The sequence below is a fragment of the Leucopleurus acutus genome, assembly GCF_964270905.1.
Source record: "Leucopleurus acutus genome assembly, chromosome: 17".
NCBI classification, from domain to species: Eukaryota; Metazoa; Chordata; class Mammalia; order Artiodactyla; family Delphinidae; genus Leucopleurus; species Leucopleurus acutus.
This window is the reverse complement of record NC_139159.1, coordinates 26,851,847-26,874,676: the sequence shown is the minus strand read 5'-3', so window position 1 is coordinate 26,874,676 and position 22,830 is coordinate 26,851,847. Positions and strand designations below refer to the sequence as shown.

At 36.5% G+C, this 22,830-nt stretch overlaps 1 protein-coding gene across 1 annotated transcript; it reads right to left on the bottom strand.

Annotated features, from left to right (window-relative positions):
• Positions 1–2,719: 2,719 nt before the first annotated feature.
• Positions 2,720–22,127, bottom strand: LOC309973967 (ATP synthase membrane subunit K, mitochondrial-like; the record flags this gene model as incomplete). Its single annotated transcript, XM_082858434.1, has 2 exons — positions 2,720–2,939; positions 22,123–22,127. 2 exons carry the CDS (start codon positions 22,125–22,127, stop codon positions 2,720–2,722), a joined length of 225 nt encoding a protein of 74 aa, XP_082714560.1.
• Positions 22,128–22,830: the final 703 nt, after the last annotated feature.

Sequence of the window (22,830 nt, the reverse complement as noted above, 5' to 3'; positions counted from 1 at the left end):
TTCTGGAAAAGTATTCAGGAAGACTCATAAAGAATATTTAATCTTCATTTCTCCTTCAATACCCCTGTGAGCCAAGCTAAATTAAACAAAAAGCATAGTTCATATTTGATTGCCCTTCTCTCTTTAGGGTTAGATGTTTCATTCCCCATTCATCTATTCTATTTCATCTAGTGCCCTGTATGTGTATGTTTCGTTTGATAATTGTTCTGTATTTGTTCCCTTGTACAAGTCAGTTAGGGAATGAGAATGTCTGTCTACCTATCTGTGTATCTATCCATCTATCAATCCATCCATCCATCCATCACATCCATCATCTCAAGTAATGTTTGTAATTCAAATAAAACTTTATGTAAATATTAATAACTCTTTTAACATAAACAAAATACTACTATTACCAAATTCTTAATAACTTTTAGTCATTCTCTATTTCTTGATCAACATACACTAAAATTATGAGATTACTGAGTAGAGGGAATGTCTTTATATTTGAAAGATTGATAGCTATTTCTGTAGGTCAGCATTTCCTAATAGATATTAATAAATGTATAGAACAAAATAAGAATACATAGACAAATAATTCCTGGAAATGCTCAGTGACATGAAGAAAAAGTGGATTCTTAAATGCAAAACTTTACTGAGCTCTTGGTCTAGTTATGTGCTATGTGTATGAAATATCCTACAAACCTGTATCCTTTGGTCAAAGGATCTTTCCACACAAAGCCTTTCATAGGACAGGTTTTGGAAGAAAATGGTTGTCAGATGTGGAAACTTATTTCTTGTTGATATATTTTAAAGTATGCAGTGTCATAGCACTGCTCTGCTAATAGATATTAATATGAGTTTAGTGACATAATATCCTCATTTATAAAATTAGAGGCTTGAGGAGATGAATTCTAAGACTTCTATGCCCCTTGTGTCACAGATTTTTTTTTTATTATATAATTTTATATTACAACCACCATAATAAATTTATACTTTAATGTTAAGGATGAATAGTTGATTTTTCATTGGTAAACTCCATTTTACAAGAAAAATTATGTAGGTTGCAAATTTTAATTCAAGTAAAACATAAAAGTTTGACTATCCTGAAAGACAAGCACAACTTTCCTTTCTGCCAAAATGTACCTTTCACCAAGATTTTGCTCCACAATACTGGATGCTGATTAAGCCTATGCTGCTGTCAAGAATGTCATACAGAGTCTTTAATAGCCCATATTGACATGACTGAATCTGGAATGGAGCTAGAGAGCTTTTTATTTCTTTACACTCAATACTGGATATATTATTGTACCCTAATATCCCCAAATAAAAGATTTATGCAACCATGTGCAGAAAGTTATGGCAGAAAGAGTATTAACTAGGTCAAAGTATTGCTAAAGATAATTAACAATTTTGAGTCTTATATTTCATCACTGTAAAATGAGAGGATAATCTCTATATTCTCCATTTTACACTAGGGTGACTATACAGTTTATCTTCCAAATCAAGATACTTTAAAAAATGAAATGGGACACTATTAATAATTATAACAAGTTAGTAGGTATAATTAAGTCTGTTCTGGACAAACTAAGATGGATGGTTACCCCTCCTAACAAGCAAATATAATAATGTGTAACAGAGGGTTGAAAAACTCAGTAGCTGTGCAAATACAGGGTACTATGAGATTTTTTACACAAATGTGCTTTTGATGAAGGCGATAGGAAAATGGTTGGGCTATCTGCAGTTTATAAAAGGGGACACAGAATTATGGCATTTACTTATTACCCAGACTTGTACAAGGAGGGGGCTGTGAGATTAGAAAGTTGCAAGATTGCTGATTAATAGATAAATGCTCTGAGCGCTTTAATGACTGGCTAATTGCTAGAGATAACTCCCCGTGTAGCAAAGGGAATACAAATGTTATTCTAAATATAAGGGAACCTGTCTCATAGTTGAGCAAACAAATTCTATATTCAGAACTTTCGAAGGTCCTTTTTTCAGATTAAGCTATATTTTAAAATTTATGGATAGTGCCCATGTCTAGAACTATTTAGGATATTTGTTTGTTTTTCATTGTTTTGACAGAAAATATTTTATCCAATATTACCTTCTGTTGGCCTATGTAGACATGTTTACAATAGAAATAGCCAAAATTAAATATTGAAGAACAGCATAGCAGGCTTTCTAATTTAACCCCCCTGTACTCTTTATTGAATTATGAAGAGGGTGGGAGTTCTGGTCTAAATTACTATGCAAGGTGGAAATGTTCAGGTTTGGTCTCTACATTATATCCATAGCATTCCAAAAATAAGATATTTGAAGTCAACCTTATATAAATCTCTCTAAGCCATTTGACAATATTAAAATGGCATTCTGGAACCACACAGTTTTTGGTCCTCACATTCATTTAAACTTGTCATCCAAACAGGGACTATTTATTGCATGGGGGTGAGGATAACATGAAAACACTGATCAGTGGTGAGATCATGAAATCCATTTTGTCATTATCTACTTTAGCAATCTAATCAAAGTAATATTTTGACAATTCTTATTAGTCTAGATGTAAGCCTCAGCCCCTGCACTCTGCAATCTGTGATTAATTTATGTAGCTACTCAGCTCTATTTACTATTTTTTTTCCAGGTTCATAATTTATTGTACAAATTGAGTATCACATGATGAGTTGATATTAGCTTCTTCAGGCATGGGAACTTAACAGATGAGGTACAGCTTAGAATCCGTTTATGTTGCTTTCACAGCTGAAGGTTTTTTAGACCTTAACATAAAGTATAAGACTATCAAAGCAATACCTCCATATGTGGCCAGTGCACAATTCATTCTCCCCGTAAGAGTGTAAGAGTTGAAATATTTTTTGATGCCAGTGAATTTGAACTGGGCATCTGTTTCTGCACCCCGCCATGATTTCAACCTTCCAAAACGCACAGACTCCGCCTCCGGTGTCCTTCAATTTACGTAGCGGCACCTTGGCCCCACCAGAAGAAGTCCTCCATTTCCTATTAATAACGTGTTTATCATATAACTGTATTCAAGGGCTTAGCCTTTTATCTGATTTATAAACACATTTAATACATTTTGCTGATGCAAATTTTAATGTATTTAATAAAATGGCCTACAAACTTTATTATTAATGTGTAAATTTCATAGATAACTGAGACTTATCTTCTACCTAGGTCATACTCTAAACAGTTTTTAATGTTTTATTTAGATACCTTTGGAATGTTGAATGAAGTGTTTGAAATGAGCCTGAGGCAGCTTAGGTGGCATACATATTTCAAAGGGTAGTTTTGCAATTCTAATTTAGACTCCATGCACAAAGAACCCCCTTTGAAGCCCATTTTTAATGTAGGCCTGGATATACTATGGGTCATGTTTGTCCTCTGAAATAAAAACCATGAACAGGACAAAGTTTACCTGGCTTAATTTTTTTCCCCAAAACATCTAAGTTATAGTGAGTTTCTACTCCAACACTCTGAACTTTTCTTGTTTTAATATAAAATTTACTTTCATAGCACTATGCTAGATGCAAGGAAGACAATTTTAAACAACAAAATTCTTACCTTTATGCTGTCTTTAAATCAGTGCACAAAGGTAAATGCCAATCAAGTGAGATAGACTCCCAGATTATGTAAAGGATCTAGAACAATAGAGTGTCACAGAGAGGGAAACACCATGGATAGGGAAGAAAGCTAATGGAATTTTAAACACCATGGATGGTGTAGGCTGTCACAGAAATGAAGACAACTAAAGTGGTAATAAAAACATACACAGAATTTTAGTGGTCTTGTAGCATCTAGAAAAACAAGAGTTAAAGTCTTTTGATCAAGACACCACCACACGACACCACCACACTATCTTTCTTAACTTACTAAAGTAACTATCCTTTTAGACAACATGAGAGATGCCTGCCTGGATAGCCTTTGATTGTTGAATATATCACAGAAGACAAATCAACTTCATATTCTGATCTCATATTTCTCAGGAAAATGTTTTCTCTTCATTCATTTTCTCAGAAGTTAGGTCTTTTAATAAAATTACCCAGGTTTCCTTCTATTTAGGTTTCTCATTGTACATTACCTCATTGGTTTCTTTTTTTAATTGAAGTATAGGTGACTTATATAATTATATTATTTTCAGGTGTACAACATAGTGTTCAGTATTTTTAAATATTATGTACCATACAAACTTACTATAACATTATGGACTATATTCCTTATGCAGTGCATCACATCACTGTGACTTATTTATTTTATAACTGGTAGTCTGTACCTCTTAATCCCCTTTACCTAATTCAACCATACCCTCCCACCCCTGTCAACCACTAGTTTGTTTTCTGTGTCTGTGAGTCTGTTTCTGTTTGTTTTGTGTTTAAGATTCCACATATAGGCGGAAACATCCAGTATTTGTCTTTTTCTATCTGACTTATTTCATTAAGCATAACACCCTCAAGTTCCATCCATATTGTTGCAAATGGCAAGATTTCATTCTTTTTCATGGTTGAGTAGTATTTCATTGTATAAATATATACCACATCTTCTTAATCCATTTATCTGTTGATGGACACTTAGGTTGGTTGCATATCTTGGCTACTGCAAATAATGCTGCTATGAACATTGGGGTGCATATATCTTTTAGAATTAGCATTTTCATTTTCTTTAGATAAGTATCCAGGTGTCTAATTTCTGGGTTGTATGGTAGTTCCATTTATAAATTTTTGAGGAAATTTCACACTGTTTTCCATAGTGGCTATATCAATTTACATTCCCACCAACAGTGCAAGAGTTTCCCTTTTCTCCACATCCTTGCAAATACTTGTTATTTGTTGTCTTTTTGATGATAGCCATTCTGACAGGTGTGAAGGGATGTCTCATTGTGGTTTTGATTTGTATTTCTCTGGTGATTAATGACATTGAGCATATTTTCAAGTGCGTGTTAGTCATCTGTACATCTTTGGAAAAATGCCTATTCGGGTCTTCTAGCAATTTTTTAATCGATTGTCTGTTGTTGTTGTTGTTTTGATATTAAGTTGTATGAGTTCTTTATGTATTTCGGATATTAACCCCTTATTGGACATATCGTTTGCAAATATCTTCTCCCATTTGTTAGGTAGGCTTTTGTTTTGTTGATGTTTTTCTTTGCTGTGAAAAAGGTTTTTAGTTTGATGTGGTCCCATTTATATTTTTGCTTTTGTTGCCCTTACCTGAGAAGACAGATCCAAAAATATACTTTTAAGACTGATGTCAAAGAGGTTATTGCTTATTTTCTAGGAGTTTTATGGTTTCAGGTCTCACATTTAAGCCTTTCATCTATTTTGAGTTTATTTTGTATGGGGTGTGAAAAAGTAGTCCAGTTTTATTCTTTTGCGGGTACCTGTCCAGTTTTCCCAACACAATTTATTGAAAGGACTGTCTTTTTCTTATTGTATATTCTTGCCTCCTTTGTCATAGATTAAATGCCCATATAAGTGTGGGTTCATTTCTGGGCTCTCTCTTCTGTTCTATTGAGATATATATATATATATATAGTTTTTGTGTCAGTACCATACTGTTTTGATTACTATAGGTTTGTAGTATTGTTTGAAGCCAGGAATCTCTAGGTTTTTTCTTTAGCAAGATTGTATGGCTATTTGGGGTCTTTTCTGGTTCCATTCCGAGTTTAGGATTATTTGTCCTAGTTCTGTGAAAAATGCCATTGTGGTCCTAGTTCATAGGGGTTGCATTGAGTCTTTAGATTGCTTTGGGAGTATGGACATTTTAATGATATTAATTCTTCCAATCCATGAAGATGAAATATCTTTCCAATTATATCTGGTGTCTTCAATTTCTTTCATCACTGTCTTATATTTTTCAGAGTACAGCTCTTTCACCTTCATGGTTAAGTTTATTTCTACATATTTATTATTTTTGATGTGATGATGAATGGGATTGTTTTCTTGATTTCTTTTCTGGTAGTTTATTATTAATGTATAGAAATGCAGCAGATTTCTGTACATTGATTTTATATCCTGCAACTTTATTGAATTTATTTATCATTTCTAAGAATAGATTTTTGGTGGAGTCTTTAGGGTTTTCTACATAGAGTATCATGTCATCTGAGAATAATGACAGTTTTACTTCTGCCATTCCAATATTATGTTGAATAAAAGTTGTGAGAGTGGGTGTCCTTGTCTTATTCCTGATCTTAGAGGAAAAGTTTTCAGCTTTTCACCAGTGATTATAATGTTAGCTTTGTTTGTCATAAATGGACTTTATTATGTTGAGGTATGTTCTTCATATTCCAACTGACTTGAGAATTTTTATCTTGAATGGATGTTGAATTTTGTCAAAAGCTTTTTCTGCATCTATTGAGATTGTCATGTGATTTTTATCCTTTGTTTTGTTAATATGGTGTATCACATTAATTGATTTGTGGATATTGAACCCTGCAAGGATATTCATCCTTACATCCCTGGAATAAATCCCACTTGATCATGATGTATGATCCTCTTAAGGTATTGCTGAATTCAGTTTGGTAATATTTTGTTGAGGACTTTTGCACCTATATTCATCTGGGATATTCCTTATAATTTACTTTCTTCTTAAAAGTCTTTGTCTAGTTTTGGTATCAGGGTAATGCTGGCTTTATAGAATGATTTTGGAAGTTCTCCCCCCACTTCAATTTTTTGTAATAGTTTGAGAAAGGTGTGTACTAACTCCTCTTTAAATGTTTGGTAGAATTCCCCTGTGAATCTGTCTGGCCCTGGACTTTTGTTTTTTGGGGTTTTTTTGATTACTGATTCAATTTCATTACTAGTCATTGGTGTGTTCAGATTTTCTGTTTCTTCCTGATTCATACTTAGAAGGTTGTATGCTTCTAGGAATTTATCCATTTCTTCTAGGTTGTCTGATTTATTGATATATAGTTGTTGGTAGTATTCTCTTATGATTGTTTGTATTTTGGTGGTGTTGTTTGTAGCTTCTCTTTCATTTCTAATTTTATTTATTTGGGCCCTCTCCTTTTTTCTTGATGAGTCTGGCTAAATGTTTATCAATTTGTTTATCTTTCCAAAAAAACAGGTCTTAATTTCAATTATTTTTTCTAATTTTTTTTGGTTCTCTATTTCACTTATTTCTTCTCTGATCTTTACTATTTTCTTCCTTCTACTAACTTTGGGCTTTTCCTAATTCCTTTAGGTGCAAAGTTAGGTTGTTTACTTGAGATTTTTCTGGTTTCTTGATGTAGGCCTGTCTTGCTATAAACTTCCTTCTTAGAACGGCTTTTGCTAGGTCTCATAGATTTTCAAAAGTTGTGTTTCTATTTTCATTTGTCTCGGGGTATTTTAAAAATTTCCTCTTCAATTTCTTCATTGACCCATTGGTTTCTTTAGTAAAATGTTACTTAGTCTCCATATAAGTGTTTTTTCCAGTTTTTTTTCCTGTAACTAATTTCTAGTTTTATACTGTTGTGATTGGAAAAGATGATTGTTATGATTTAATCTTAAATTCATTGAGATTTATTTTGTGACCCAGCAAATACTGTCCTGGAGAATGTTCCATGTGCACTTGGAAATAATGTGTACTCTGCTGTTTTTGGATGGAATGTTTTGTAGATATTATTAAGTTCATCAGGCTTAATATGTCATTTAATGCCAATGTTTCTGTATTGATTTTCTCTCTGGATGATTTATCTGCTGATGTTAATGGGGTATTAAAGTCCACTTCCATTATTTTATAAATGTCAATTTATCCCTTTATGTCTACTAATATTATCTTTATAAATTTGGGTGCTCTTATGTTAGGTGCCTATATGTTTACAGATGTTATATTATCTTCTTGGATTGACTCTTTTATCTTTATGTACTGTCTTTCTTTGTCTCTTGTTACAGTCTTTGTTTTAAAATCTATTTTGCTACTCTAACTTTCTTTTCATTTCTCTTTGCATGAGATGTCTTTTTCCTTCCCTTCACTTGCAGTCTGTATGTGTTTTTAGCTTTTGGAGTGAGTCTCTTGTAGGTAGCACATGGATGGGTGTTGCTTTTTATCCATTCAGTCATCGTTTGATTGGAGCATTTAGTCCTTTTATATTTTATGTGATTATTGATAGGTATGTACGTATTGACATTCTGTTACTTGTTTTTTGGTTGTTTTGGTAGTCCTTTTCTTCTTCTTTTAGTTTCTTTTCATGTGCTTTGATAATTTTCTTTACTGTTATGTTTGGGTTCCTTTCTCTTTGTTGCTTTGTGTGTGTGTGTGTGTGTGTGTGTGTGTGTGTGTGTGTGTGTGTATGTATCTATTGTATGTTTTTCATCTGTGGCTATATATATATCTTTGCTTTAAACTGATAGTTGTTTAAGTTCAAAGCTTTACATTTTACCCCTTCCCCAGGTTCTATGTTCTTGACTTCATATTTAACATCTTTTTGTATATCCCTTAACTACTTATTGTAGTTATCATTGATTTCTTTAGACTTTTGTCTTTTAATCTTCATACTGACTTTTTAAGTTGTTGATCCACTGCCTTTAGTATATAATTGCCTTTACCAGTGAGATTTTTTTCCTTCATATATTTCCTTATTTCTTGTTATGGCCTTTCTTTTTCACTTAAAGAAGACCCTTCAATATTTCTTTTAAGCCCAATTTAGTGGTGACAGACTCTTAGTTTTTGCTTGTCTGGGAAACTCTTTATCTCTCTTTCAATTCTGAATGATATCCTTGCTGTGTAGAGTATCCTTGGGTGTAGGTTTTTTCTTCCTTTCAGCACTGTGAGTATATCATGACATGCATTTCTGGCCTTCAAAACTTCTGTTGAAAAAAATCAGCTTATAGCCTTATGGGAGTTTCCTTGTATGTAACTCTTTGTTTTTTCTTCTTTATATTTAACATTTGCCATTTTAATTATGATATGTCTTACTGTGAGTCTCTTTGGGTTCATGTTGTTTGGGACTCTGTATTTTCTGGACCTGACCTGGATATTTGTTTTCTTTCCCAGGTTAGGGAAACTTTCAGCCATTATTTCAGCAGATAAGTTTTCTGCCTTTTTCTCTCTCTCTTCTCTTCCTGGGACACCTATAATGTGAATGTTAGTATACTTAATGTTGTCTCTGGGGTCCCTTAAAATATTTTAATTTTTTAGATTCTTTTTTTTTTTTTGTCTGTTCTGATTGAATGATTTCCACTATTCTGTTTTCTTGGTCATTTATGTGTTCTTCTTTATCATCTAATCTGTTGTTGATTTCTTCTAATGTATTTTTAATTTCAGTTATTGTATCCTTCAGCTCTGATTGGTTCTTTTTTTTTGTTTTTCTTTTTCTAATTCTTTGTTAAGTTCTCACTGTGTTTCTCTATTCTGCTGAGGTCAAGGAGTATTTTTATGACTGTTGCTTTGAACTCTTTATCAAGTAAATTACTTAACTCTGTTTCATTAGGGTTTTTTTGGTGAGGGTTATCTTGTTCTCTTGTTTGGGTACACAGTCTTCTCCTCAATTTGTTTGGCTTTCCATGTCTCTCTATGTATTAGGTGAAACAGTTATCTATTTGGGTATTGGAGGTGTGTCCTTGTGTGGGAGCATCCTTACAGAGACTGTGTGCCTGATGGTTTGACAGAGGGCTGGACCTGAAGTGAGCATGGGGTGTGGCTTCTCCCTGGTGTATTGGAAGCTGTCTCCTTGGTGGGGTTAGGGGGCTGGAGCTGGAGCCCAGTGCACACCAGCGTTTCTCCTGGGGAATGTTGGAAGCAACCGCCTTGGTGGGGGTGAGCTGGAGCCAGAGGGGCTAGAGCTGGAGACTAGTGCATGACAAGACTTCTCCTGAGTTCTTTTTTAGGGCTGCTGCTTTGTGGGAGGTTTGGAGCCAGAACAGGCTGTGGGCTGGGGGGCTGTGCTGGGACCATCTGGAAGGCCAGCTAGAATACCAGGTGCTTTTAAATCTGCTGCCTCTGTGCTAAGATGTGGAGTGAGTATGTTTGTGTGAATGTCCTTTAAGAGCAGCCTAGTATTTTTTTTCTTTTTTCCTACAGCCCTCTGGCTCTTCTAGTCATAAACCTGCTTGTTTCAAAGCCAGTTAAGGGGGTTCATCTTCCTGGTGCCAGTACCCTTGTCTTGGGTACCCAATATGGGGTTCAAAACCCTTGTTCATTAGGTAGGACCTCTAAGTTTGTGATATCCCCTCCCACTTGTGGCTTTCCCACCAAGGGCACGTGTCCTGACTAGATCACTTTTTTCTCCTCCAGCTTGATTTGATGTGTTTTTTTTTTCTTTATATACTTGACTGTAGAAGAGCTGTTCTGCTAGTCTTCAGGTCTTTCTCATAGAAAGTTGTTCTATATGTCTTTGTAATTTTGTTGTGTTCATGAGAGGAGGTGAACTCAGGGTCTTCCTACTCTGCCTTCTTGATCTTGCCTCCAAATGGGAGTTCTTGTATAAAGTTGTTGTGTATAAGTTTAGACAACCTACACCCTTTTCTCAGTTCAGGTACTCACTGGAAAAGACAAGTTCCAAGACCAGCTTGGGAAAACAATCAAACACTGAAATTGTAACATGTGATACATAGCCTGGTGTTAGCAGCCCTTTGTCCCCTAAGAAACATGTGTTAGGGAAGATGCTAGCATTCTTTGTATTATATGCACGCATGCTTCTGAGGTCATTTTCTTATCTCTTATTAGAACATTTAGCAATATATAATCATGTTATCTTGAACAGTATGAAAGGAAAATTTTAAAAAAAACCCTAAATACCAGGAAAAGTGTAGAAATTAATTTGTATGCTAAGTGATTGGGTTCCTGGACTTTGTGCCTGGAAAAGAGGTTGGATTACAAAAGCAAAGGATGGAAGTATCATTGAGAAAAAACAATATTTTAAAATAGCTTTGACAAAGATTCTGATACAGAATTTGAACAGAATTTATTATATATCCTAATTCAAAACCACAGTATCAACTTCCTCTTTGGGTTAACTCAGTTATGACTGATTAACTCTGAACTGAAAATTAAATAATCAATATTAAGTAGATTATAAAAAGGTTGCTAAGGAAATGGAACTACTATTTGGTTGAGGATCTATAATATGCCAAATATTTTATGTATTATTTTAAAACATCTGGGAGGGAAGAAATTATTATCACCTTCACTCTTTAGATAAGAACAACTTCCCAGTTTAGAGCTATTAAGTGATAGTGGTGAGGTTGATTTGAACCCATAAGTTCCTGACTCTACACAAACATTAGCATTTCTACAATAAATTAAAAATTAAATAAATATTTCTCAATTACCTTTTCAACATACTATATGGTTATAAGGGCTGTTAAAGCAAAAGAAAAATATCTGATATTTCCTTACGGCTGTCATGTAAAAGGTAGAGGGAATTTGGTGGTCTTAGTTGACATGAGTCAGATCATAAGAAAGAGCAGGAGAGAATAAAATGGAAAGGTCCTCACTCAGCCCTCTTCCTTCTTCTGAGGGCTATTACCTCAGTAAAGGAGATTTCTGATTTCTCTGTAGACATTACAGGAAAGTTAAAAAAAGCTGGAAAATAAAGTCTGAGTTAGGACATGGAGAAACTCTTAGCCTGTATAAACATAGTTGTGTTCATTACTCTTACCAGTTCTTAATTATTTTTTTTAATTTCAAATGTAGAAGTAATGTTCATTTTACATCATGAAACAAAGAAAATGTTTTAAAGAAAAATGTAAAATATCTCCCCTCAACCCTTTTTAATATTAATAGCTTCATGGTATCTCCCCAGACTCGTATCCATACACATATATGAGGCTTATTGATCTTTTTTAAAAGTGTGATAATAACTTTGGCTCATAATTTTCTTATTTAAAATATATCATGGTCATCTTTCCAAATTAAGATAAACTTCTAAGAAGTAATTCTCTTTTAATAACTGCATTAACAACCTCAATATGATCATAACCATAATCTACATAACTGCTCCCCCATTGAGAGACATTCTGATTATTTTCAGTTATCTTGATATTATAATTAATGCTGTAATATTCTGCAAGTACTGGTGCTTTTGTTTTAATAGGCTAGGTTTTCAAAAGTTACTAATAGATTACATATATTTTTTAGTTTTGATGTATAGTCAGATTGCTTTTTGTATCAGTTAGGCTCCAGCATGAAACATTGACATATTAAAATCATCAAATTTGAGAAAAGTTTTTTTTTTTATATCTTTATTGGGGTATAATTGCTTTACAATGGTGTGTTAGTTTCTGCTTTATAACAAAGTGAATCAGTTATACATATACATATGTTCCCATATCTCTTCCCTCTTGCGTCTCCCTCTCTCCCACCCTCCCTATCCCACCCCTCCAGGCTGTCACAAAGCACCGAGCCAATATCCCTGTGCCATGCGGCTGCTTCCCACTAGCTATCTACCTTACTACGTTTGTTAGTGTGTATATGTCCATGACTCTCTCTCGCCCCGTCACAGCTCACCCCACCCCCTCCCCATAACCTCAAGTCCGTTCTCTAGGAGGTCTGCGTCTTTATTCCTGCCTTACCCCTAGGTTCTTCATGACATTTTTTTTCTTAAATTCCATATATATGTGTTAGCATACGGTATTTGTCTTTTTCTTTCTGATTTACTTCACTGTGTATGACAGACTCTAGGTCTATCCACCTCATTACAAATAGCTCAATTTCGTTTCTTTTTATGGCTGAGTAATATTCCATTGTATATATGTGCCACATCTTCTTTATCCATTCATCCGATGACGGGCACTTAGGTTGTTTCCATCTCCGGGCTATTGTAAATAGAGCTGCAATGAACATTTTGGTACATGACTCTTTTTGAATTTCGGTTTTCTCAGGGTATATGTCCAGTAGTGGGATTGTTGGGTCATATGGTAGTTCTATTTGTAGTTTTTTAGGGAACCTCCATACTGTTCTCCATAGTGGCTGAACCAATTCACATTCCCACCAGCAGTGCAAGAGGGTTCCCTTTTCTCCACACCCTCTCCAGCATTTATTGTTTCTAGATTTTTTGATGATGGCTATTCTGACTGGTGTGAGATGATATCTCATTGTAGTTTTGATTTGCATTTCTCTAATGATTAATGATGTTGAGCATTCTTTCATGTGTTTGTTGGCAGTCTGTATATCTTCTTTGGAGAAATGTCTATTTAGGTCTTCTGCCCATTTTTGGATTGGGTTGTTTGTTTTTTTGTTATTGAGCTGCATGAGCTGCTTGTAAATTTTGGAGATTAATCCTTTGTCGGTTGCTTCATTTGCAAATATTTTCTCCCATTCTGAGGGTTGTCTTTTGGTCTTGTTTATGGTTTCCTTTGCTGTGCAAAAGCTTTGAAGTTTCATTAGGTCCCATTTGTTTATTTTTGTATTTATTTCCATTACTCTAGGAGGTGGGTCAGAAAGAATCTTGCTGTGATTTATGTCATAGAGTGTTCTGCCTATGTTTTCCTCTAAGAGTTTGATAGTTTCTGGCCTTATATTTAGGTCTTTAATCCATTTTGAGCTTATTTTTGTGTATGGTGTTAGGGAGTGATCTAATCTCATACTTTTACATGTACCTGTCCAGTTTTCCCAGCACCACTTATTGAAGAGGCTGTCCTTTCTCCACTGTACATTCCTGCCACCTTTATCAAAGATAAGGTGTCCATATGTGCATGGGTTTATCTCTGGGCTTTCTATCCTGTTCCATTGATCTATCTTTCTGTATTTGTGCCAGTACCATACCGTCTTGATAACTGTAGCTTTGTAGTATAGTCTGAAGTCAGGGAGCCTGATTCCTCCAGTTCCTTTTTTTGTTCTCAAGATTGCTTTGGCTATTCGGGGTCTTTTGTGTTTCCATACAAATTGCGAAATTTTTTGTTCTAGTTCTGTGAAAAATGCCAGTGGTAGTTTGATAGGGATTGCATTGAATCTATAGATTGCTTTGGGTAGTAGAGTCATTTTCACAATGTTGATTCTTCCAATCCAAGAACATGGTATATGTCTCCATCTATTTGTATCATCTTTAATTTCTTTCATCAGTGTCTTATAATTTTCTGCATACAGGTCTTTTGTCTCCTTAGGTAGGTTTATTCCTAGATATTTTATTCTTTTTGTTGCAATGGTAAATGGGAGTGTTTTCTTGATTTCACTTTCAGATTTTTCATCATTAGTATATAGGAATGCCAGAGATTTCTGTGCATTAACTTTGTATCCTGCCACTTTACCAAATTCATTGATTAGCTCTAGTAGTTTTCTGGTAGCATCTTTAGGATTCTCTATGTATAGGATCATGTCATCTGCAAACAGTGACAGCTTTACTTCTTCTTTTCCGATTTGGATTCCTTTTATTTCCTTCTTGTCTCTGATTGCTGTGGCTAAAACTTCCAAAACTATGTTGAATAAGAGTGGTGAGAGTGGGCACCCTTGTCTTGTTCCTGATCTTAGTGGAAATGCTTTCAGTTTTTCACCATTGAGGATGATGTTTGCTGTGGGCTTGTCGTATATGGCCTTTATTATGTTGAGGAAAGTTCCCTCTATGCCTACTTTCTGCAGGGTTTTTATCATAAATGGGTGTTGAATTTTGTCAAAAGCTTTCTCTGCATCTATTGAGATGATCATATGGTTTTTCTCCTTCAATTTGTTAATATGGTTTATCACATTGATAGATTTGCGTATATTGAAGAATCCTTGCATTCCTGGAATAAACCCCACTTGATCATGGTGTATGATCCTTTTAATGTGCTGTTGGATTCTGTTTGCTAGTATTTTGTTGAGGATTTTTGCATCTATATTCATCAGTGATATTGGTCTGTAGTTTTCTTTCTTTGTGACATCCTTGCCTGGTTTTGGTATCAAGGTGATGGTGGCCTCATAGAAGGAGTTTGGGAGTGTTCCTCCCTCTGCTATATTTTGGAAGAGTTTGAGAAGGATAGGTGTTAGCTCTTCTCTAAATGTTTGATAGAATTCGCCTGTGAAGCCATCTGGTCCTGGGCTTTTCTTTGTTGGAAGATTTTTAATCACAGTTTCAATTTCAGTGCTTGTGATTGGTCTGTTCATATTTTCTATTTCTTCCTGATTCAGTCTTGGCAGGTTGTGCATTTCTAAGAATTTGTCCATTTCTTCCAGATTGGCATTCCATTTTATTGGCATAGAGTTGCTTGTAGTAATCTCTCATGATCTCTTTTATTTCTGCAGTGTCAGTTGTTACCTCTCCTTTTTCATTTCTAATTCTATTGATTTGAGTCTTCTCCCTTTTCTTCTTGATGAGTCTGGCTAGTGGTTTATCTATTTTGTTTATCTTCTCAAAGAACCAGCTTTTAGTTTTATTGATTTTTGCTATTGTTTCCTTCATTTCTTTTTCATTTATTTCTGATCTGATTTTTATGATTTCTTTCCTTCTGCTAGCTTTGGGGTTTTTTTGTTCTTCTTTCTCTAATTGCTTGAGGTGCAAGGTTAGGTTGTTTATTCTAGATGTTTCCTGCTTCTTAAGGTGGGCTTGTATTGCTATAAACTCCCCCCTTAGAACTGCTTTTGCTGCATCCCACAGGTTTTGGGTCGTTGTGTCTCCATTGTCATTTGTTTCTAGGTATTTTTTGATTTCCTCTTTGATTTCTTCAGTGATCACTTCATTATTAAGTAGTGTATTGTTTAGCCTCCATATGTTTGTATTTTTTACAGATCTTTTCCTGTAATTGATATCTAGTCTCATGGCGTTGTGGTCAGAAAAGATACTTGATACAATTTCAATTTTCTTAAATTTACCAAGGCTTGATTTGTGACCCAAGATATGATCTATCCTGGAGAATGTTCCATGAGCACTTGAGAAAAATGTGTATTCTGTTGTTTTTGGATGGAGTGTCCTATAAATATCAATTAAGTCCATCTTGTTTAATGTATCATTTAAAGCTTGTGTTTCCTTATTTATTTTCATTTTGGATGATCTGTCCATGGGTGAAAGTGGCGTGTTTAAGTCCCCTACTATGAATGTGTTACTGTCGATTTCCCCTTTTATGGCTGTTAGTATTTGCCTTATGTATTGAGGTGCTCCTATGTTGGGTGCATAAATATTTACAATTGTTATATCTTCTTCTTGGATCGATCCCTTGATCATTATGTAGTGTCCTTCTTTGTCTCTTTTAATAGTCCTTATTTTAAAGTCTATTTTGTCTGATATGAGAATTGCTACTCCAGCTTTCTTTTGGCTTCCATTTGCATGGAATATCTTTTTCCATCCCCTTACTTTCAGTCTGTATGTGTCTCTAGGTCTGAAGTGGGTCTCTTGTAGACAGCATATATAAGGGTCTTGTCTTTGTATCCATTCAGCTAATCTGTGTCTTTTGGTGGGAGCATTTAGTCCATTTACATTTAAGGTAATTATCGATATGTATGTTCCTATTCCCATTTTCTAAATTGTTTTGGGTTTGTTATTATAGGTCTTTTCCTTCTCTTGTGTTTCTTGCCTAAAGAAGATCCTTTAGCATTTGTTGTAAAGCTGGTTTGGTGGTGCTGAACTCTCTCAGCTTTTGCTTGTCTGTAAAGGTTTTAATTTCTCCATCAAATCTGAATGAGATCCTTGCTGGGTAGAGTAGTCTTGGCTGCAGGTTTTTTTCCTTCATCACTTTCAGTATGTCCTGCCACTCCCTTCTGGCTTGTAGGGTTTCTGCTGAGAGATCAGCTGTTAACCTTATGGGGATTCCCTTATGTGTTATTTGTTGTTTTTCCCTTGCTGCTTTTAATATGATTTCTTTGTATTTAATTTTTGACAGTTTGATTAATATGTGTCTTGGCGTATTTCTCCTTGTATTTATCCTGTATGGGACTCTCTGTGCTTCCTGACTTGATTAACTATTTCCTTTCCCATATTAGGGAAGTTTTCAACTATAATCTCTTCAAATATTTTCTCAGTCCCTTTCTTTTTCTCTTCTTCTTCTGGAACCCCTATAATTCGAATGTTGGTGCGTTTAATGTTGTCCCAGAGGTCTCTGAGACTGTCCTCAGTTCTTTTCATTCTTTTTTCTTTATTTTGCTCTGCAGTAGTTATTTCCACTATTTTATCTTCCATGTCACTTATCCGTTCTTCTGCCTCAGTTATTCTGCTATTGATCCCATCTAGAGTATTTTTAATTTCATTTATTGTGTTGTGCAACGTTGCTTGTTTCATCTTTAGTTCTTCTAGGTCCTTGTTAACTGATTCTTGCAATTTGTCCATTCTATTGTCCATTCTATCTCCAAGATTTCGGATCAACCTTACTATCATTATTCTGAATTCTTTTTCAGGTAGACTGCCTATTTCCTCTTCATTTGTTAGGTCTGGTGCATTTTTATCTTGCTCCTTTATCTGCTGTGTGTTTTTCTGTTTTCTCATTTTGCTTATCTTACTGTGTTTGGGGTCTCCTTTTTGCAGGCTGCAGGTTCGTAGTTCCTCCTGTTTTTGATGTCTGTCTGCAGTGGCTAAGGTTGGTTCAGTGGGTTGTGTAGGCTTCCTGGTGGAGGGGACTAGTGCCTGTGTTGTGGTGGATGAGGCTGGATCTTGTCTCTCTAGTGGGCAGGTTCATGTCTGGTGGTGTGTTTTGGGGTGTTTGTGGCCTTATTATGATTTTAGGCAGCCTCTCTGCTAATGGGTGGGGTTGTGTTCCTGTTTTGCTAGTTGTTTGGCACAGGTTGTCCAGCACTGTGGCTTGCTGGTCGTTGAGTGAAGCTGGGTGCTGGTGTTAAGATGGAGGTCTCTGGGAGATTTTTGCCGTTTGATATTATGTGGAGCTGGGAGGTCTCTTGTGGACCAGTGTCCTGAAGTTGGCTCTCCTACATCAGAGGCAGAGCCCTGACTCCTGGCTGGAGCAACAAGAGCTTTTCATCCACACGGCTCAGAATAAAAGGGAGAAAAAGTAGAGGGAATTAGTAGAAGTATGAGGAAAGAAAGAAGCAAAGGAGGGAAGGAAGGAGGGAAGGAAGGAAGGAAGGAAGAAAGAGAAAGAAGCAAAGAAGGAAAGAAGGCAAGAAGGAACGAAAGGAGGGAGGGAGGGAGGGAGGGAGGAAGGAAGGAAGGAGGGAAAGAAGGAAAAACAGAAAGAAAGAAGATACAGTAAAAATAAAATAAAGTATATAAAGTTATTGAATTAAAAAATTCTTATTTAGGAAAAAAAAAAAGGGACGGATAGAACCTTAGGACAAATGTTGGAAGCAAAGCTATACAGACAAAATCTTACACAGAAGCGTACACATACACCCTCACTAAAAGAGGTAAGGGGGAAAAATCATAAATCTTGCTGTCAGAGACCACCTCCTCAATTTGGGATGATTCGCTGTCTAAAGGAGGGAAGGAAGGAAGGAAAGAAATAAAGAGAGAAAGAAAGAAAGAAAGAAAGAAAGAAAGAAAGAAAGAAAGAAAGAAAGAAAGAAAGAATGGACGAAGGTAAAGTATAATAACGTTCTTAAAATTAAAATTGATTATTAAGAAAAAACTTTTAAGAAAAAAACATGGACGGATAGAACCCTAGGACAAATGGTGGAAGCAAGACTATACAGACAAGATCTCACACAGAAGCATACACATACACATTCACAAAAAGAGGAATAGGGAAAAAAATCATAGATCTTGCTCCCAAAGTCCACCTCCTTAATTTGGGATGATTGGCTGTCTATTCATGTATTCCACAGATGCAGGGTACATCACGTTGATTGTGGGGCTTTAATCCACTGTTCCTGAGGCTGCTGGGAGAGATTTCCCTTTCTCTTCTTTTTTCTCACAGCTCACAGGGACTCAGCTTTGGATTTGGCCCTGCCTCTGCGTGTAGGTCGCTGGAGGGCGTCTGTTTTTTGCTCAGACAGGACGGGGTTAAAGGAGCCGCTGATTCGGGGGTTCTGGCATACTGAGGCCGGCGGGGAGGGAGGGGCACGGAATGCGGGGCGGGCCTGCGGCGGCAAAGTCCGGCGTGACCCTGCACCAGCCCGAGGCCCGCCGTGCGCTCTCCCGGGGAAGTCGTCCCCGGATCCCGGGAACCCGGCAGTGGCGCGCTGCACAGGCTCCGCGGAAGAGGGGCGTGGAGAGCGACGTGCGCTCGCACACAGGCCCCTTGGTGGCGGTAGCAGCAGCCCCAACGTCTCCCGCTCGCCTCTGGGGTCCGCGCCCTCAGCCGCGGCTCGCGCCCGTCTCTGGGGTCCGCGTCCTTAGCCGCGGCTCGCGCCCGTCTCTGGGGTCCGCGCCCTCAGCCGCGGCTCGCGCCCGTCTCTGGGGTCCGCGCTTTCAGCCGCGGCTCGCGCCCGTCTCTGGAGTTCCTTTAAGCAGCGTTCTTAAACCCCTCTCCTCACGCACCAGGAAACAAAGAGGGAAGAAAAAGTCACTTGCCTCTTCGGCAGGTGCAGACTTTTCCCCGGACTCCCTCCCGGCTAGCTGTGGTGCACTAACCCCTTCAGGCTATGTTCAAGCCGCCAACCCCAGTCCTCTCCCTGCGCTCCTTCCGAAACCCGAGGCTCAGAGCCTCAGCTCGCAGCCCCGCCCGCCCCGGCGGGTGAGCAGACAAGCCTCTCGGGCTGGTGAGTGCCGGTCGGCACCGATCCTCTGTGAGGGAATCTCTCCGCTTTGCTCTCCGCACCCCTGTTGCTGTGCACTCCTCCGTGGCTTCGAAGCTCCCACCTCCGCCTCCCGCAGTCTCCGCCCGCGAAGGGGCTTCCTAGTGTGTGGAAACTTTTCCTCCTTCACAGCTCCCTCCCACTGGTGCAGGTGCCGTCCCTATCCTTTTGTCTCTGTTTATTCTTTTTTTCTTTTGCCCTATCCAGGTACGTGGGGAGTTTCTTGCCTTTTGGGAGGTCTGAGGTCTTCTGCCAGCCTTCAGTAGGTGTTCTGTAGGAGTTGTTCCACGTGTAGATGTATTTCTGGTGTATCTGTGGGGAGGAAGGTGATCTCCGCGTCTTACTCTTCCGCCATCTTCCTGCTCTTCCCTTGAGAAAAGTTTAATAAAAGGACCAGTTATAAAAGAGTGGACAGGATTTAAGGAGAACACCAGGCATGGTTCAATTCTCTAGTGCTAGTAACACTGAGGAATTACCACTTGTAGATCAGAAGGCTCTAGAGGCAGAATGTGTGAAGAGGGTTGCCCCACAGGAGTTGCAAACTTCCTTGAGAGGTGCAGTCAGGCAGTGGAGATCCTGACATTAGGGAGTTGATGAAATACATACTATGACCTCAGCCTTCTTCCTCATTCTCATCTTCTGCTGAATCCCCTCACTGGCTGAATAAAACCAAGAAATTCAAGGGACAGAGATCCTATTAATGTAATTTCTGCAGGTAACTTCCCCAAAAGCTCAAAGAAGAATGGGGAAAAGTTTGAGAATGGACCAAGAGGAAGGAATGGAAAATATCTTTCACAGCACTCATCTCAAATACTTTACCATTGATCTTTCCCTTTGTCCAAGTAAAATGATTGTGCTTCTGCCACAGAGATCACAAGAATCCTTTCAATTACCATGTCAATGTGGGGTGAAATCAGTTAAGGAACTGATATCCAGGATCTCATTAAGAAGATATCCAGCATCTCATTAAAAATAAAACCCCAAAAAACATATATGTTACAGAAATTCATACCCCCTCAGTATCTGCATTTTATAATTTTTTAATATCCCAATCTGATGGAAAAATTGAAATCTTGTTTTACAAAATTTTGCAATTACCTTTATTCTGTTGAGTTGAACATATTTTCGAGTGTTTATTGGCTATTTAGATTTCCTTACTTGTGAATTGCCTATTCATATCCTTTGCCAACTTTTTCTACTATATCAGTAAATAAAAAAACCTCTTTAAATATTAAGCATTCATTCACTTATTCATTCATTCAATACATATACATTGAATGTCCGCTATGTGACAGGTTTTATTCTAGGCAGTGGAATCCAGTGAACAAAACAGGCAAAAATGCCTGCCTTCAGGAAAATCATATTCTAGAGATGAGAGACATGAATTAGTACAACATATAGTATATTAGAAGGTGAAACATAAGCAGGAGGGAGGAGGCAAAGTGAAGGATGATTTTTGGAAATGCTATTTTAAATGGAATAGTCAAAAAATGTTCTAGAGAAAATGTAGCTAAGCAAAGATCCAAGGATCTAAGCTAGGGAATGATGTCTGTACTTTGTAAAGAACATTCCAGAGAAAAGAACAAGCACAAATTCCCTTTGGTGAGCATTTCTGACTGATGGTTGAACTGTTGGGAAAGCTGTGTGGTTGGAGCCCAATGACAAAGAGTGAGAAAGTAGAAAATGAGATCAGGGAGCCTATGGTAGTAGAAGACTAATAAATAATTGAGGGCCCAGGGAGCCATTATAGGAATTTTACTTTTTATTCTGAGTGAAATGGGAAGTCATTAGAAAGATCTGAGCTGAAGAGTGACAAGACCTAACTCATTTTAAAGAATCATTCTGGCTTCCAAATTGATGTTTGGCCAGATAGGGAGGAGATTTGGTAAAGGCAGAACCAAGAAGATAACTTTGGAGACTACTTCAGTAATCCAGGAAAGAAATGATAGTGAACTGAGGTGGCAGTAGAGGATAAAACAATCGTTGAATTCTGGGTATATTCTGAAAGTAGAGCAGATAAGGAGATGTTGAAGTTTTAGATGTTGCATTTAAATTAGATTGTTGGTTTAAGGATCAGAGGTCTTGTTAATAGCAGGATAAGTTTGAGATGCCTACCATCCATCCCAGATGGGGTCACAGTTGGATGTAGAAGTCTGGAGTATCTTGGGGAGATACCAGCTGGGGATATTGTCACTTGTATATGAAATGTGTTTAAATTATTTTTTCACAATCTTGCATTTGCCTTTTGACATTTTTTCCATTCTTTCTGATGTCGTTGCTATTGTTTTTTTGTCTCTGTTCCTTTGTTCTGTTTCCTATTTGCTTAGCAAAATCTCTAACAGCAGTAGTTTATAAATATAGTTATTTATTTTTTTCTTCCAATCATATTTAAGGTTAGAGAAAAACCATAACACTTTATAAACTTTATAATTTTGTATAATTTTAATCCAGTTGAAACATATTTTAAAATATAGTATAAATGGAGTATTATGTATTTTTAAAACTGAATATGGATCACCTTTACAAAGCTCTGTGTTTTACAAAGACTGTTATCAATTATAACAAAACAGTTATTTTATATCATGGGGATTTTTATAATTTGTCTGCAAAATGATTTTGACTTACATCATGTTTGCATCTAGGGGTTTAAAAAATATTGAGTTCATTGAATAGCCATTAATGAATTATTGATGATGAAGCAAGATTTGTCTTGTTTTTTTTTTTAATAAACTAAATTTTAAAAATATTAGGGGGAAAAAAGGCCACCAGCATAATTTAGCATTCTCAACAAACTTTTTTAAACTTCTTTCATATTCTCAGAAACCTATTACAAAAGCTGAAAGACCAGTACTATTTATAGCAAGGGGTTATAATATTTTTATTTGTAGAATAAAAAACAAAGTCTGCTTGGCCACAATAATTCATTAGCATACTGATTTCCTTAATTTCTACATTATATATATATATACATTTTATTTATTTACATTTTCATTTATTTTTAAATTATAATATTTGTCTTGATTTTCTTTACATTTTCATTTTTTTAAGTTGTAATATTTGTCTTGATTTTATTTGTTTCAGTAGTTTCTTAAGTTTGAAGATATCAAGTCAAAGTTGTTGAGATTTGGCCATGAGATGGCCTTTGGAGAGTAATATAAAAATAATTTGATGATAATAGTGAATGAAACCTGAATTTAGAACAATAATAACAAAATTCCAGGAAAGAATGAGAAGGGTGGGAAATGAAACAGAAGAATATGCACATTTCTGAAGTTTGGAAATTATTGCAAAAGAAAGGAAAATATTAATCATGCAGTAACTGTTTAATCTTTA